The 16,915-nt window shown below is 43.4% G+C and overlaps 1 protein-coding gene across 1 annotated transcript in view; it reads right to left on the bottom strand.

Annotated features, from left to right (window-relative positions):
• The window catches only part of GRM3 (glutamate metabotropic receptor 3), a 112,411-nt gene extending 112,080 nt beyond the window's left edge, over positions 1–331 (bottom strand). The window contains exon 1 of the mRNA XM_042927334.1: positions 73–331. Within this exon, the coding sequence (XP_042783268.1) occupies positions 73–331 (259 nt within the window). The remainder of the gene's footprint in view (positions 1–72) is intronic.
• Between the last annotated feature and the right edge of the window lie 16,584 nt (positions 332–16,915).

Genomic DNA, 16,915 nt, shown 5'->3' with positions numbered 1-16,915 from the left:
GGGGTAATGACATAAACTTGCAACTGTGGGCTTATTGACGAAGACGTGTACCCTCAGGAGAGAATCCCTTACCGCCTGGTGAGAGGCCCTGGGGTAAAAGGAGGGGCCTTTCCTCGCTGGGAGTGAGTGTTCGCCCTGCAGAGGCCTCCTTCTCATTATAGCTGGCAGCTAGCCACTTTGTTTTCCTTCCTTTCCTATGGAAGTAGAAATCAGGAAGCTGAGTGCAATCGACCAATACACCAGTCACATGCAGCCTGACAATGATATCTGTGATTTCCCAGCTCAGGCTGGATGGGAGCACCAGCGGTGAGGTCCCATCAGAGGAACCCATTCTGAGGGGGGTGGGGGGGGGGGCAACTGCTGCTCTCACAGTTTGAGTTCTGAAAAGTGAATGGAATTAATCCTTGACTTCATTGTGTTCCAGTGTTCAAGAAATTCTGCTCAATAATTTCTTTAGAATCACTTCCTGTATCTCTATGGGTTAGGCCCTCTGGTGGGTTCTAAGGATGGAAGAAGGAGTAGGATATCATCCCTGCTGAATTTAATAAAGTATGCTTTCTTGAGGCGATGATGGCCATTAAACACTAAATGGGATGTGTAACCCACACTAATTTTGGCAAAGCCCACCGATGGGCCAGACCTGATAAGGACCAAAAGATGCCTCCTCCCGTTGCCATAATTGTTTGCCTCTACCGCACTGATGGGGCTAGATTAGCATTGCAGGATAGGGCGGCTAACTGTCAGGGCAGTTCCAAGGGCTGCAGATACTATTGTCCTTTTTAGATATGGTTAATTTTTTAGTGTCCCCATCCTGCCCTCTGTGAGGTCTGGGGGCATTTTAGATGCCTGGGAAACCGATGCCCACAGAGATCAACCCAGTGGCCCAATATCGAAATGGAGTAGGCAGCAGTCCTGAGAATATATGCAGGCATCTGCTTCTAGTGTCTTCCTAATGCTCCCAATTTCTCCCTATTGCTATTTACAATGGACTCTTATTTAAAAAGGTCACAAATAATTGTATAGAAAGCTGATTTTCATTATTCTTCTATCCTAATCATTTAGGTACATATTGTTGTCTCTCAACTCAAGCTTTCCTTAAATCCCGGTTGCTGTTTTGGTCATGGTAGCTCCAAGTTTGGCTTTCTTTTCCCTGCTGCTACCATGGGATAGCATCAATCTCCACTGATCTGTGGTTCTGACTGCGAGAGCCTGCTTGTATTGGGTTTCACATACCTGTCTTCTCTCCATCCAGCCTTTCAGGATACTACTCTAAACTTGTAGGCGTTACCTGTGGCCGCTTGAACAGATTCAGGTATCACTTGTCTCTCTCAATTTAGTCTTAGCATGACCAGTGTCCCCCACTTTTCCTGTTCACTTCTTTCTCTTTTACAGCCCATTTTCTTTAGTTCCCAGGAAACATAAAGACAATATTTTACACTTTTCCTTTGCGTTCTTAACTCAGCGTATTTTTCCAAATCTGACAAATTAACTCAGTGATTTAGCTCATGGGACTAGGAAAGTCGACCTCATTTGATTTGTCCAGGTTGCATTATTCTAGAGGACACTTATATTACATGTTGGGTCATAGTCCATATTTGAAAAGCATACTGTTGGTCCTAAACTGTGGTGCACGCTCCCTGGCAAGATGCACACAAACCAGTTATCATAACTACACTTGTGAGGACCAGCAGATCTGTGTAGGTCAGTATCGTCCTTCTTGGCGATGGTTCACGTTTTGCCAGGCCACACGTAGCAGGTATGCGAAAAAAAATTTGTTAACTAAATAAATATTTTTCTCTTTTGTTTCACATTTTACAATACACCCTAGTTTCTTTTTCACTAGATCCTTCCTTCCTGAATGGAAAAAGTAACTAATATTTTTTGAACTCATACTCATTTACATATATACTCCTTTACTCCTCCCAAAACTTCTGTTGTAAAGGGATGAGTGAAACTGGCTTAGGGACAGACTTAAGTACCACTTGCTCAGGACTCCTGTCACTCAGTAGTGGAACAGATCTGTCTGATTCCCAGTTCTCTGGCCCTCCTTTTGTAATGCCCTGCTCTGGAGAATCGCATCCTAATATCCCAGAGGATTCTGAGAAGCAGATAAGAAGGAAATGACATGTAAGTCACTTGCAGCGGCTTCCTAATGTTTCTCTTTCCTTGAACACATTTGTGTTGGCTAACCTTACATTCCTACAGTCTTACAACCTCAAAAGCATTTTGTCTCAAGTCTATACGTGTCCCAGTTTAGTTTCAGGGGACTCTTTCCTCTAGGCCATGACACGTGGAAATGGTCCTAACCATGGAGGGGACTTTTGGACATGAACTTGTTTCCACACCTGGCATCTATTAGCCTTCTCATCAGGGCCATCTTTGGAGCCAACTCCATCCACTGTCCAGATGTTTCTTTAACTTGTGGCTTAGCACGAGACATTTGCACCTTGCTGCTCAGCATGCATATGGCGTAATAACCTTGGGAAATTTTGAAAGCCCTAAACTGCAATTCCTGTGAAATTGTAGGCAAAGTTATCCCAGTGGTATGGAGGCAGAACTCTCCAAGCATGCCCCTCCACAGCCTCTCAGCGACCCGTTTCACAATAGGAGGGCTGCCACTTTGTAGGATCTGTGGTAGGACACACAGAGGTCGCCCTTCACGTGACACCCAGAGGAACACTGAATACCCAGGGGAAAGCGGTTTTTGTTTGAAAACATCATTTCTTCATTAGGTACAAAACTTGTAGTAAGACTTAGCAAAGGAGCTTGGAATTATTATTTTTTTTTTTTATGAGAAACACCACATCTTAGTTATATTTGTATCTTTCAGTGAAAACTGCACAAAGAACAAGCGTGTGGATTTCCTTAAATATTACTGACGCTGCATGGGTTTTAGGTGAGATCCCTTGCTAGAACGTTAGCATCTGAGCGTGTGAACGATGTTTTCCTGTCGACTGAAACAAATTCTTAAACATTTGCCCTCTGAAGCTCTTCTGCAGTGCATTATTAGAGAGCTTGGAGGCTCGACATGTGGATTCAAGAACAATGCCGCTCTCTCCGTCATGGGTGAGACAAAGGGAGAAGATTAGCTTTCCTGAGGGTTTTGAGCTGCTTTGATGACAACTCGAGAAGGAGGAGCCTGCCGCTTAATTCCATGAGAAATTTCAGAGCAGCTCATCATGCGGTAGCTCCAGTGCCCCTTCCTCCAAAAGGCCATTATTCTCTGCGTCACAATGAAAAGTGTGTGCCTTGTTTTTAAAATCTGAGGGGGGAAATGTTGTAGTGGGAAAGCTTTGGGAATCATTGAGCCTCCCCCTTGATCCTCTCAGTTTTCATAGGAAGAATCTGAGTTCCACGCGATAAGGAGTGTGGCTCCTCTTGTAGAGTGTGGCTTTGAAACTTTGTGAAGGAACGCCCCCCCCCCCCCCCCGATAAAATCTCCTTTGTGTGTGTGGCGCATGTTTGGGAACATGTGTGGATGTAGCAGACTGCACAAGTTTCTTCAAATGCATCTTCTTCTCAAGAGAGACCTCTTACTTCCCCCTCCCCCCCACGTGATTTGGAATTCCTGCTGATGAATGTCTTCCATTAGAAAATCATGTCCCTTCCCAAGGGGACAGTTAGTTAAACAAAAGGGGGGGGGGGCAGGAAGGGGTGGGGGTAACACCGGTGTGAGTGAGCCAAGGCAGAAAACGAGGGGTTCTATTGCTTAATCTCGGGGAACGAGGGTGGCCAGCTGTAAAATACAAAGCGCCTATTGGCCACGCGCTGCTGCTCTGAGCACAAGGTGAAAAAGTGAAAGGTTAAAACAAAAGCGAAAAAGGAAAATAATAGGCGTATCCGCAGGCTCTCTCCTGCCAGGTGAGGAAAGAAAGGGAAGAGGCTGGCAGCTCCTTCACATAGCTGAGCGTTTGAACGAGGACGAGGCACACGGGGCGACAGGAACCAGGACAGTGCGCCGAGCGCGGGAAGCCAACCGTTCCCGCCAAAGACCTCGGCTCCGGGCCGCGCGGTCACTGGGCTGTGAAATCACAATTGACCGAGCCAGGGGTTCGGAAGTGAGCGGGAGCTGCCCCAAAGTGCATCCTGCTATTTAGCTGCTTTGACAACGACCGCAGTGAGCAGCTCCGTGTTTGTTGAACGATGACAGGGTCTTGAAGAAATCATTAATAGAAACAGTTGGTTATAGTCACGCTGCCCGAGCTGGTAGTTTAGGTTGTAACCACTGAGGATGTGACCCGGGGTGGGACGCAGAAGCCAGACGTGGGGAGAGCTGAGCTGGCCAGCAGAGCGGACGATACCAGGATGGTACAACAGGGTCTTCCCGAGGGGTTCAGTTCTCACTTGGTGTTATACTTGGGCTCTGTGGGATATGGTTGAGGCTAAAACTCTTTGGTGCCTAACGATGTGGACAAACGAAAGAGTTGAGAGAACACACCTATAAGGAGAAAAGAGGCTTTGATTTATGTAGAAGGCTAAAGATCTTAAATACCGTGGTTGCCCATGGAAGAAAAAAGACTTTTTATAAAATCAAATGGGCTCACAGAAAATAGGCCTGAAACAGAGAAAAATCTCCTGTCAATTTTCTTAAAAAAAATCTTTTTTAAAAAATGTGTATTGACTTTTGAGAGAGGGGGAAAGAGACAGAGCATGAGCAAGGGAGGGGCAGAGAGAGAGGGAGACAGAATCTGAAGCAGGCTCCAGGCTCTGAGCTGTCAGCACAGGGCCCGACACGGGGCTCGAACCCATAAACCGTGAGATCAGGACCTGAGCTGAAGTTGGACGCTTAACCGACTGAGCCACCAGGACACCTCTGTCAACTTTCTTTTAAAGAAATAGTTTGAAATCTCTATTACCCCCAAGATATTAGAAGGTGTGTTATGCATTCTGTTTTGATACATATTAGGGAGTAAGGTTAGAAGCTTTAATGGAGAGCACATTTTCTGGATGAGACATGCTTTTGTTGAGTGGACTGAAACTTTGTGAAGCTGATGTGGCAGCTAACTTTTCACCACATGGCTCAAGGGTGACCTGCTTCAACTTTTCTCAGGATAATTGTATGCGTAATGGAATCATGGACACTTATGTGTGGAAGTGAACTTATAAAATGCCTCTTCCAGCTCCCCCGAGGGCCAGGAGCAGTGAGTGGTCTTGTCCCTGTTATTAAATCACTTGAAATCAGAGACAGGACTGGAACCGAGTTTATGAGTCCGAAGGCCTCTCTGAGCATGTTGTCTGCATTGAAGGGTGTCAGTGGTCATTGCTCTACTCTACAAAATCAGTACAGAGTCGACATTAGAATCTGAAGCCATTATGGGGCACTTGGCTCCTTTTGATTTTTGTCAGGCCAGAGGTGTGTGATGTCTGCCAACCCTGTTATTCAAAGAAGCTGACTCCAAAGGGTCTGCTTCATCCAAGAATCACTGAAAATACCGCTGGATCTTTGTCCAATATTCTTTTTGAGTAAAGTGATCTAAGCCCTGTGAAATCAGCTTTCCCCATTTTGGCATTAGCAAATGCATCAGGCGAGGGATTCATCCTGGCTCAGGAGGTGACACAGGGGTGGTGAAGGCTGTGGCTGGATTCTGATCAACTGTGTGCCCTTGGATGGTCTCTGAGCTTTCGTCTTCTGATCCGTAGAACAAAGGGGTGGGACTGAATGATTTCTAAGGTATTCTTTGACTTGCACATTTTTCCCCCATTCTCCATTTTATGGTGACAATTATTTCTGGAATTCTAGTTGTCTGTCTATTTAACTTTACAGCACTTTGCTCTCCTACCAAATCCAGCATAAATTTCTATTGAAGTCATTAAAAATATATATATATATTTCTCCCCACGACTGACCCTCTGTTAGTCGTATGTCTGGTTGGTTTCCCAGGGGTAGGGATACATTGAACAGGCTGCTATTGTCTCATTTGTCCAACGCCCTCCCCCCAAGGATGGAACACAAGCGAATTAGTCAAAGTATAAAGATCAGAGAACTAAATGAGGAAAGCATCAGAAAATAGGGTCAGGCACTCAATACTCTAGAAAAACATTTAATGTTTGATGCCTACCTATAAGAAGCTTTGTGTTGTTGGCAAAGAGGGAAGAAAAGAGCAAGGAGAAAAGGAAAAAGCAATATACTCATTGGGGGCCTGGTTTGTTTTAAGTATGGATAGACATAGCCAGCTAGTTCTAATTTGGCCCTTTCCATCATCCATTTGTTTAAACAGTATTACTCAGTGTGCTTACATGCCAGGCACTCAGGATACAGAGGTAAATGGGACAGCCTTTGTCCTCAGCAAGCTCACTTAATCAAGTAGATATTTTATCTTCAACTTTACACAGAAGAAGATCCTCTCCTTTTGTCAGCCTATAGATTTCTTTCAGAAACTGTGGGGATGGGCCCTTCTTTAAAAAATTCCTCCCAGCCATGAGTATCCAAAACTTGAGTATGCGTTCATTTTACTGTAATGATGACGTGGCATATTTTGTCCAAAAAATTCTCGCCGAAACCATCCAATTTCTTAGCTTCCTCAGTTCTTGGTGAGCACTTATGCAGGAAGGCGTTCGTGTCATGCCGGAATTGAAAGCATAGCGAGGCTGTGTGCCTTCTCCAAGGTCACCGAGAGAGGTGGCACCAAGTCCCGGATCCTAGGTGGCTGCAGTTGTCTGGGAGAGATTTCTGGTTCTATTGTTTTTCAGTCAGATTTTCTGGGGTCCAAGTTTCCCGGTTTGGAGGGTGATGTTCTCTACCCAGGTCTGCCTTCTCCAAGGAGGGCCAGTGCTAAAATGAGAGTGGCCTTTCGCTATCCTTGGGCCAATGCGCCATTCTACCCCCGCAGCAGGGCCGTGAATAATTAGATAAAGCATACCTCCCACTGCCCTCAGGGGCTTTGGGCACACCTGCCAAGTCAAATGCACTTTATCTCAGTCAAGCATTGCCTGCCCCTCTGCTGTGGCCAAACGCCCAGACATTTTGCTGCTGTTTAACAAAGCCAACTGGAGAAGAAAATGACCCAAATGCCAGCACTGGGAGAGTTATGAGATGGGAGGGAAATTTCCATAAGGTAAAATATGCAAATGAGAGAGCCTGGCTTTCCTTCCCATCATAAATCAGCTACTTATCACACTGGGCCATGAAATGCCGAGACAGGCAGTGTACTCAGATTTGGCCACGGCAGAGGGAACCAACACGGGCAGTTGACCAGGAGATACAGGGCCTGGGCATGAGGAATAAAGCAGAGCCCATTTCTGCTTCTGCTGGTCACCGTACCGTTCACTTCCAAGAGTGCTTTCCTTGTGTCTTTTGTAAGGCACATCATATTCAGTGAGGTAGAGAATCTATCTCTGCACTTGCTTTGGTCATCCCATTGAAGGTCCTATGAATTCCTTAGTAGCATATTGACCCCTTCTTCATCTGTTCCTGCACCGGAACACTGACAAGCATTGTAGGAGGAGGGACCTCACCTCTGAGATGGCGGTGTTGATCTACATCCTTGTGTTGCAGGTGTGGGAACAGCAGGCTGAGGGCCTCCCTGGCTCCCTCCCTAGTTGAAACTCATGGCAAGTGGTTTGTTGGAGAATCTTTGTGACTCCTGCTTCTGAGCCTCATACTTCTCTGGGAAGTACTTCCTCTTGGTGGGTCCTAGCAGTGGGAAGTTCTTCATGATCTCAGAGCAGAATTAACAACATAGCCCTCCACAATTTTTTCAGGGCCTCACAATATCTGGGAGAGACACCAATATTACGTCAGGCTGCTACAGAGGCCAAGAGTTTATGGCATTGCATATGTTCTATCGCATTCCTTGAAGAAAAGCTTTAGCATTTTCTAACGTGGTGCTTGGGCCACTCTAAGCCACAAACATCCTCTCAGTGGTGTGTGTGTGTGTGTGTGTGTGTGTGTGTGTGTGTCCACGTGACATGCTGCTGGTGAGGCACGGGGGGCAGTGCCCATAATGGGTGGCAGGGAGACTTTTGTCATGCATTCACAAGAGGGGCTAAATTGGGGCACTAACATTGCCAAGCTGCTTTAAGATCTTAAACCACTCTGTGTCTCAGTTTTCTCATCTGTAGTATAATGTTAATGGTGCCTACCTCGCACTGTTGTTTGTGAACTTAAATGAGGTAATGCTCATGGATGTGCTCTGTAATGATTGAAGAAATTACTGTGGAATATCTCATTACCTTTGTCTCAGCCAGCTCTCCTTTTGAGGAGACCTTACATTTGGAATTGGTTTGGGTCAGACTTGAAATGTGTTAGTGCATTAGTGTGTATGTGATAAATTTGGAGGAGGTGCTACCACTCCCTTTTAGCCCTCAGGATTCCTGGTCCCCAGCCCCTCAGTAGGCCTGCAGTCCTAGTGCTGGATTTATTTTTTATACCCACAAGGCTCTTATTATAGTATAGATTCCACTGGCAAGAATCATATCACAAACTTTTTTTTCCCAATCAATAGAGGACATTTTAGGTGCCTAGGAATGAACAGTTGCTATAAAAGTTCAAAAAACTAGCATTGTCAGCCTTCTAATTTGTCCCTGGACACAAGGATGGGGTGGGGTCAAGGTTGCAGATTGAATTTCTGAATAAGAACAGTATATGCAGCCTCATGGGAGAAGAAATAGGAAGCGTGAACGCTTTTTGATACGACAGGAATAATAATGAAGGACCATAAAATCTCTACAGATTCTCCCCCACTTTATTGGGGTTTTATTGTGTTTTATTGTGGTTTTCTTTGGGTTCTTCAGAGAATATGCTTTCCTGAGTCACTTAGGTATGTCTCTGTGTGTGGATAGGGGAAGTCCGTATTACAGATAGTCGTGTCATGGGATATAGCTTCTGCCTTTCCAATGTCTCTCAAAAAGTTCTTACCCTAAGCCCAAAGCAGAGAATTTTATTTGAATTTTTCTGTTGCTTTCATTTCTATTACCTGACATTAAACCATAGGTAGAGAGGGACTACTACATTATTTATCTTTTTTGCATAAAACATAATTTTCATCTTCCCAGCGATGAAGCCATCGCTGACATGACATGACATCGCCATGAACATGACATAGCAAGGAAAAGTTCTTGCTTTGTAGTCAGACAGACTTGGTTGGGCTTTAATAACGGCTCTAGGAATTATAAGCTATTTGACTTTGGGTAAGTTATTTAATGTTTCTGAACTCCATTCACCTCATCTGTCAAGAGGGAACAATAATACTGGCCTCCGATGGTTCTTGTGGCACATAGTAGATACCCCAAAGTGCTCCCATTGTCCTCCTTTTGAAGTTTACAGCTATAGAAATGGTAAGAAGTCACAGAGAAGAAATAGAACTGAGTTCTCCAGGCCTGTAAAACACTTTCCCTAAAGCGTTTTACAAAGCTCACCTTCATTCACACACAGTATACATCTCTCACCGGGATGGATTCAATCAGAATCCTTTGCTCTAAACCCTTCAGTGGCTCAATTTCCTACGTAGCATATCTAAACTCTTCAAGTTCTTTTATAATCTTGTATACTGTACCTCTCCAGCCAATTTCTTACTACCCTCCACTATTTGCCATCATAATCTTCTGTTTTATTTACTGGCATGGCAGATTTTATTTTCCAAAAATACGTCTGGTGCCACTCTCCCCTCAAGAGTTGGGGTCTACTTGTCCTCCCCTTGAACCTGGGCAGGATTTCGTGACTTCCTCATGAAGAGAATGCAGTAGAAGTGCCACTTCCTAGGGATGCCTAATGACGCTAGGTGGTGAAAAGTGATAAGACTTCTTGCTCCCACTGCTTTCTCTTTCTAGGGATGCTCACCTTTACAGCCCAGACACCTTACTGTGAGGCAGCAAAGCAGCCACATGGAGAGGTCATGTGTAAGAGTTCCAGTTCGTAGCACTTGGCTGAGGTCCCAGCACACAACCGGTATCAACCGCCAGACATTTGTGAACAGATCTTTAGGGGACACAGCCCCCAATCTTGAGCTGCCCCAGATATAATGTGTGGAGAAATGAGTTGTCTTCACCAAGCTCTGCCTCAATTGCAGATTCATAAGAAAAAGGAACGTCATTTTCAGCCATTAAGTTTTGGGGTGGCTTGTTACTCGGTAAAAGAAAACCAGAATAATTAAGGAGTTCTGCTTTTTACTTACATTTAAAGTTTTTTTTTGGGTAAAAGCCACATCTTCTCTGTCCTTTGTTCAAATGACACACCAGCGCTGGGCATACAACATACACAACAAAAATGATCCTTAGTGAGCGTCTAATCCAGTAACTTACAAACCATTCCCGAGCTGAATTTTTTTGAAAATACATATCCTGGGCCCTATTTCTTATGATTCTGATGATAAAGATCTGGGCTGGGACCCAAAAATATAGTTGAAAGCCTTCTGATGAGTATCTAGATTTGGAAACTACCGATAGAGCTTACTTTTCTAACCTTAAAAATACAGAAATCGGTCCAGAGGCAGGAATGAACTTAGGTAGCAAAGCCTGAGCAGAGCTGAAACTGAAACTTCATTCTACTGTTTCTACCACTGGCTCATCTTCTGAAACACCTTTCTTCAAAGATAGCTCAACATAGCTGGGTAGGGACTCTCACTTATTTCCTGTCCCGCCTGTCCTTCACAGTAACTCGATAGTCCATTTATCTCCGGCCCATCATGCAGACTATTTTTTCAAGTGAATGAAATATTTCCATGGTTTCACAAGGTCCGGGTGGAAAGGGCTCTGGAAAACCCTGCAGGAGGGGGAAACGGTGGGCTAAAGAGGACTGTTTTCTCTTTGCCTGACTGCCAAGGTCAATCCACACATATACATATGTTTCCTCCTTCATGTACCTGCAAAGGTTGAATTAGACGTGGACTGTACAGTTGATCTGTACATTTCCAGCCGACATGCTCACAATGTGCTAAAGAATAGAGCGCCACAGGGAAAAATGGATGAGGTGAAAATCATTTCCATCGCTCTGGGAGGAACATGACAGATCAATCAAGGCAGGTTCTGGATGAATGAAGTCAGTGAGTTGGAAGTCCTTGCAAAAGACTTCTTTTTGCTTTACCAAGTCTTCAACCAGTTATAAGATTGATTTTTGAAATGACCCAAGTATTTTTAAGAGTGTCTTTCTTGCTTCACTGAAATCGCCTCTCAGCCTACTTCCACCATAATTTCCCTTTTAAATCTTGAATTATTTCTTGATATTTCCTTATGATTTTTTTTAAATTCAGTTGATTTGGGGTTAGAAACTTTCTTCTGAAGCTTGGTTTTGAATAGGCAGAGAGATTTATCCTTTTATTTTGGTTAGGTCTTGTTTTACGGTTTTCCCTGGCAGCAGAGCTTGCTGCTTGAAAAATTTTATCAAAAAATCTTGCTTTTTAAATGGACTTGGTTGCCATTCGTGAACCAAAAGAATATGGCTGTAGGATATTTTATCTTATCTTCTGCTCCCCAGTCTCAATTTCCCAGCTTCAGAGAGCACGAATTGCTCTCAGAATTAGTTACCCTAAAGGCAGTTTACATTTATTTGTTCCTCCTCAAAATGGAAGCTGGATGGATTGAATGGTGATCAGACCTCATTAACTACCCCTGTTGTTAGTCCCTTCAAAATTGGTGTGTGCATGTGTGTGCGTGTGTGTGTGTGTGTGTTTTCCCAGTTTGTAAAGTTTCTCTTTTACATTTGGTTTGATATTTTTCCTAATTTATATTTGCTTGCTTTGTCTCCTAATTCACAAATGTTCTCATTTACATCTGGTTTGCTTAAATCTGATTATCCCTGTGGTCATTACCTTGAGGTTTGGATGTTTGGGTTTGGTATTAATTTGAAATTTTAATAATAGTAGCTCGCATTTTTGGATGCTCACACTTGTGTCATTTACATCTCATTAGTTCAAACATTATTTTGTTTAATCCTGATAATATCCTACTCAAATAGATGATATTACTATTCCCATTTTAGAGATTAGAAAGCTGAGGAAAGAAAGGATATGTACAGTAGAAAGGGCTTAATCATTTACAATTGTGTCCCAGGTAAAAAATGAACTTTTTCTTTGCTCTGTGTGTGCTTTTGGCTCTGACTTTAGTTAAGGTTTAAGAGATGTGTTCAGGTTGTTTTAATTCAGTAGTTACCAAACCTGAACAAGATAAGAATCACCTGGAGGGCTTGTTAAACCACCAATTGCCAGGCTCCACCCACATACTTTCTATTTAAGGAGATCTGGAAGGGGCTTCAGGACTGCCGTTTTCCACGAGTTCCCAGCTGATGTGGGTACCACTGGTCTGGGATGGCTCTTTGAGAACCACTGCTTTTGTTCATTTCCCTTCAGATAAAGGTAAGACCTTTCTTACCTTATTCCATCCAAACATGGCAAGTTAATATATACTACTAAAATTAAGTGATTGTTTTTCTTTTTCTTCTCTTTTTGCCTCCCAGAAACAGAATTATGCATGATTTATGGTATTTCTTTTACGTTCCTAAAGACTGCTGTGATGTCTGCTTCAGACTCACGATGCTTCCTCAAGTTTCAGTGATGATATTGGCTGGATGGTAGCCTACATTCAGAGGCCTGGAAGTATTGATTTTTCCATGCCTTGTGGTTGGGCCCAACATCAGCAGCTCCTCGATTTGAGACACCTGTCTAATCCTAATGCTTCAGGAACTACAGGCTGCTGCTCTGTGGGCTCGGCCATTTTCTAGCTTTTTCATTATGACCCTTAGTTACGGAGTAGTGTGAGTCTGAATTCACCAAGAAGTGATACTTTACCAAAGCCTTTTCATTCCTTGCGTTCATTGAAGTTCTTGACCATTCATTGACTATTCTCACTGTTGGAAGTGTTGATTGTTTCTATTTTTGGCTCATTTGGCCTGGTGGTAGAACCTTGAATTGATGGTGGTTAAACAATTTACTATGTGAAATGCTCCAGAAAGGCGTAAGAGGGCCAGGGAGATGAAAAGTTCCTGGGAATTCCACCTATATGGTGCATGGATAGGAAGCAACATTGCTCTAAGAGGTGGGCAAAGACACCCAAATGGCATCTCAGAATGGGAAGGGCCAGATGTACTTCCCTGAGGAATGTGACTGCACTTCCCTTCCAACTCTGATATCTGATAAAAGTGGGGTCAGGAAATGGTGATATAATTTAAACTGTTGCCACATTCTGCAACTCTGTGGAATTGCACGGTCCTCTAGACTACTCTGAATACCCCAAATAATGCAGTGATAAGGCATTGGAGTTGGTAAGTTCAAATACCTTGTAATGCACCTGAGTGCCTACCACATTAGGAGACTGGATTCAGAGGAGAAATGACTTGTTTTTTGACACCTGTAAAGTATGTGATCTTGGATGAGTCATTAAACGGTTCTGAGTGTCCGTTTTCTCATCTGTGAAGTGTGGAGAAGAACATTTGCCTCACAGGCAAGGTGGGGAAGATGAAATGAGTTGGGATGCTGTACCAAAAAGCAGAAGGACTGGCTTTGTATTTGACTTACAAGTTCTGTCATTATCTGAGACTCAGAATTAATTCAGCTTTGTGTCTCATGTCCTGAAAAGGCACCTCTGCCTTGGTCAGACTGTTTTCCTAAAAATGCCATGAACATGCCAGTCTGTTCTGTCTCCTTGCATCCATGCATTTTACTTAGCCTCAGTGTGTGGATTTGGCATCTCCCAGTACAGTTCCATTATGTGGTCTTTCTGGTACCCAAGGAGTCAGTTAAGGAGGGGTAATGCTTAAAGATAGTGTGAAATCACTCAATCCCTATTTCCTGGCCCTCTGTTCTCTGTTCATCCCTCGGGTAGGCACTGAGCATCCCAAAGAAATAAATATACATCTCCCTCCTGCCCTTGGCTCCTTGCTGCTCAACCAGGGATGCTAAGTGCCCTGCCACACTGATGCCTATAAAATGTTCCCGGCAGAGTGGGACTTCTAAATCTGGGAAATGCTTTTGTGTCAAATCTGACAAAGGAGCATCTAAGTGGTGCAGAATGTGTGCACCACAGATTTCCTAGAGAACTAAGTGGGGCATGCTGAAATCATAATGAGAGTATTTATCCTTCTTATTTGCTGGCTTATAGATTGATAGGTCAGCCAACGCTGATCGTATCATTATAGATTTGCCATTATATTTCATTCTCTTTTTTTGTATAGCTGCTTTAAAAATCATATCTATTTTGTATTATGGGCTGCCCGTGTAGAGGCTGTTGGAACCCTTTTAACTACTAGCAAAGCTGCCCTTGGTAAATTTTTGCAGATCTGTGTCTCCATTGGATGTGTCTTAAAGAATATTTTTATTGGGGCGCCTGGGTGGCTCAGTCAGTTAAGCGTTTGCCTTCAGCTCAGGTCATGATCTCATGGTTCATGAGTTCAAGCCCTGCATTGGGCTCTGTGTTGACAGCGCGGAGCCTGCTTGGGATTCTCTCTTTCCCCTCCCTTTCTCTCTGGCCCTACCCTGCTTGCGTGCTCTGTCTCAAAATATATAAAAAAAATTAAAAATTATGTTTTTATTAAATTTTTCTCAGATAGCTTTTTTGAAGGTGAACAAAGTAAACCCATAGTAGACTGAGGCTCATATTGAGAAAGTAGTTACTTACCATGCTTAATAATGGAGACAAATCAAGCCCTTCATTATGTGCCTGGCAATGTGTTGCAAAAAACAAGTAAATAAGCATGTACATAAGAAATCTGGGAAGTAGGTTTTATTAGTGAAATAGCCAGTTTTCAGAAAGGCTCCATAAATGCTAGAGGAGCACAGACTTGGAATTGCAGACTTAAGGCTTGAGCCTACTTCTATATCCTGTTGTGCTCTTGGGCAAGTTAAGCAGGCTGTAATATCATGCATGAAATCTACTCTCAAAGCATTGCTGTGAAAGTCAACTGTGATAATGCTTGTGAAGTGTTAAGTATCAGCAATAAAAGGCACAGTCAGGACTCAGACCTAGAGCTTTCTATCTCCCAAGCCCATCCTCTCAAGCCCAAGGTTTTGCTTGTTTCTGTTTTTACGCTGTTTTTTCTGATGAGCCTATTAGGAGGGTAGATAAGAAGTCAATTTTTTTAATTTTTTTTTTTTTAACATTTTATTTATTTTTGAGACAGAGAGAGACACAGCATGAACGGGGGAGGGGCAGAGAGAGAGGGAGACACAGAATCGGAAGCAGGCTCCAGGCTCTGAGCCATCAGCCCAGAGCCTGACTTGGGGCTCGAACTCGCAGACCGGGAGATTGTGACCTGATCTGAAGTCGGACGCTCAACCGACTGAGCCACCCAGGCGCCCCAAGAAGTCAATTTTAAAGAAACTTACATGTGCAAATTTTGGCTTACAAAAGAAAACAATATGGGACAGTAGAGAAGGGGGAGAGTGTGTTATTCACCATATTTAGTTCCTCCTCTTCTTGAGTACACAAGAAAATCTTCTATCCCAGCCTTTGTGACTCAATTCAGCCAATGGAAGATGAGTGCAATAGGGCTTAAGTAAACCTCCCCGTGGGATAGACTCCATATTCTTTATCCTTCCTGGCTGAAGCGAAATCAACATGAGACCTTGGAAGCCACATGCAGATGATGGAGAGCCATATAAGAAAAGTACTTGGGTGTCTTTGGACCATGAATGGGGAACTGCCAGCTGTCTATCAAAAATACCCATGTGGAATTGACTTGAGCAAAATAGGACTTTGTTTTATGTTGGGAACATGATCCCTTTTGGGATTTGTTTGTTCATACTAATAAAAGTTTTGCAAAGTTAGGTAACTATGCCAACTGCATGGACTTTTAGTTGAACTCCTTGCCCTCTTCCCCTTCTGATGAGGTCAAACTCACCTGCCTGCCTGCTGGAAGAAAGAACCAGTACATGGCCCCTGAAGATAACCTTGAAACTCTTTTCCTCCTTTGCCTACCTGCCAGCCCACGATGATTCTCACATACTTCCCCAAAGTACCTATCAGCCTTTTCTCCCCATCCTTGGGCTCTTGAGTACCATGTTTCTCTGTATCAAATATCCTATCATAGGTCACTTAGTACAATTCAGGCAGAATTTGAAACGTAATTTAGCTCACAACAGCTTCAAACAGTGGAAAACAGTAAGCTGGGAGAGTTGGGGGTTAGTTCCGTTTGACTGCATAATGACCATGTAGCTTTGGGCAGTCTACATTTCTCTAAAACTCCATTCTTCCTCTTTACATGTGGTTAATCACTGTGCTGCTTCTCTGCCTGAGATGCTCTAAGGATGGGCGTGTGGTTTATGAGGGAGGTCTTAAATTTTAAAGTCTTGTGCAAGGCATGATCACTATTTGTATGAACTAAGAATGTGCACGTCGGAGTCTTGATAATACAGTGGTAATTGCGTTGTCCTACTACAAGAGGTTTCTTACTTGTAAAAGGTGGTGTAGTATATTAAAGTAAGTTGATGGGCAGCTTTATTTGAATCTTAAATTCCATTGCTTACTAGTCATAGGAACTAGGACTTGATTGAGCTGGCAGCTCTGTGACTTGGTTTCCTTTTCTGAAGATTTTGGGTAACAGTGCCTACTTTGTGGTGTTCGGAGACCAAATGAGGGCTTGCAAAATAGGCACGGAAAAATAGAAAAATCTGTATTTGAAACATTTGCTACAGGTGAGATCTTTCCAGCATTAATAATGATATACAAGCATATTGGTCAATATTTAACCTTGGAGATAAAGAGAAGATAAACTTAATACTGAAAAATTAGAAGTCACAATCAATTGAGAGTCAGAGGAAGCATCTTTGAACGTACAATGTCAAACAGTGGGGGAATCTTTTTGTCTGACTTACCCAATTTCTAATGACACAGCATGTCTGGAAGAATAAATGTTTGGCATGGAGAGATTCCTCATACTGAGGGCTGCAGCCATGTCCAGCCAGGTGTGTTTACTATGGATCGAGGACGGAAGCCTAAAGAAGAGGCAGGATAACAGGGGTGTTGTGTCCTCATCAACCTGTCCAGTTGC

This window comes from Panthera leo, chromosome A2, assembly GCF_018350215.1.
Source record: "Panthera leo isolate Ple1 chromosome A2, P.leo_Ple1_pat1.1, whole genome shotgun sequence".
Lineage (NCBI taxonomy): Eukaryota > Metazoa > Chordata > Mammalia > Carnivora > Felidae > Panthera > Panthera leo.
This window is presented reverse-complemented; position numbering and strand designations above follow the sequence as displayed.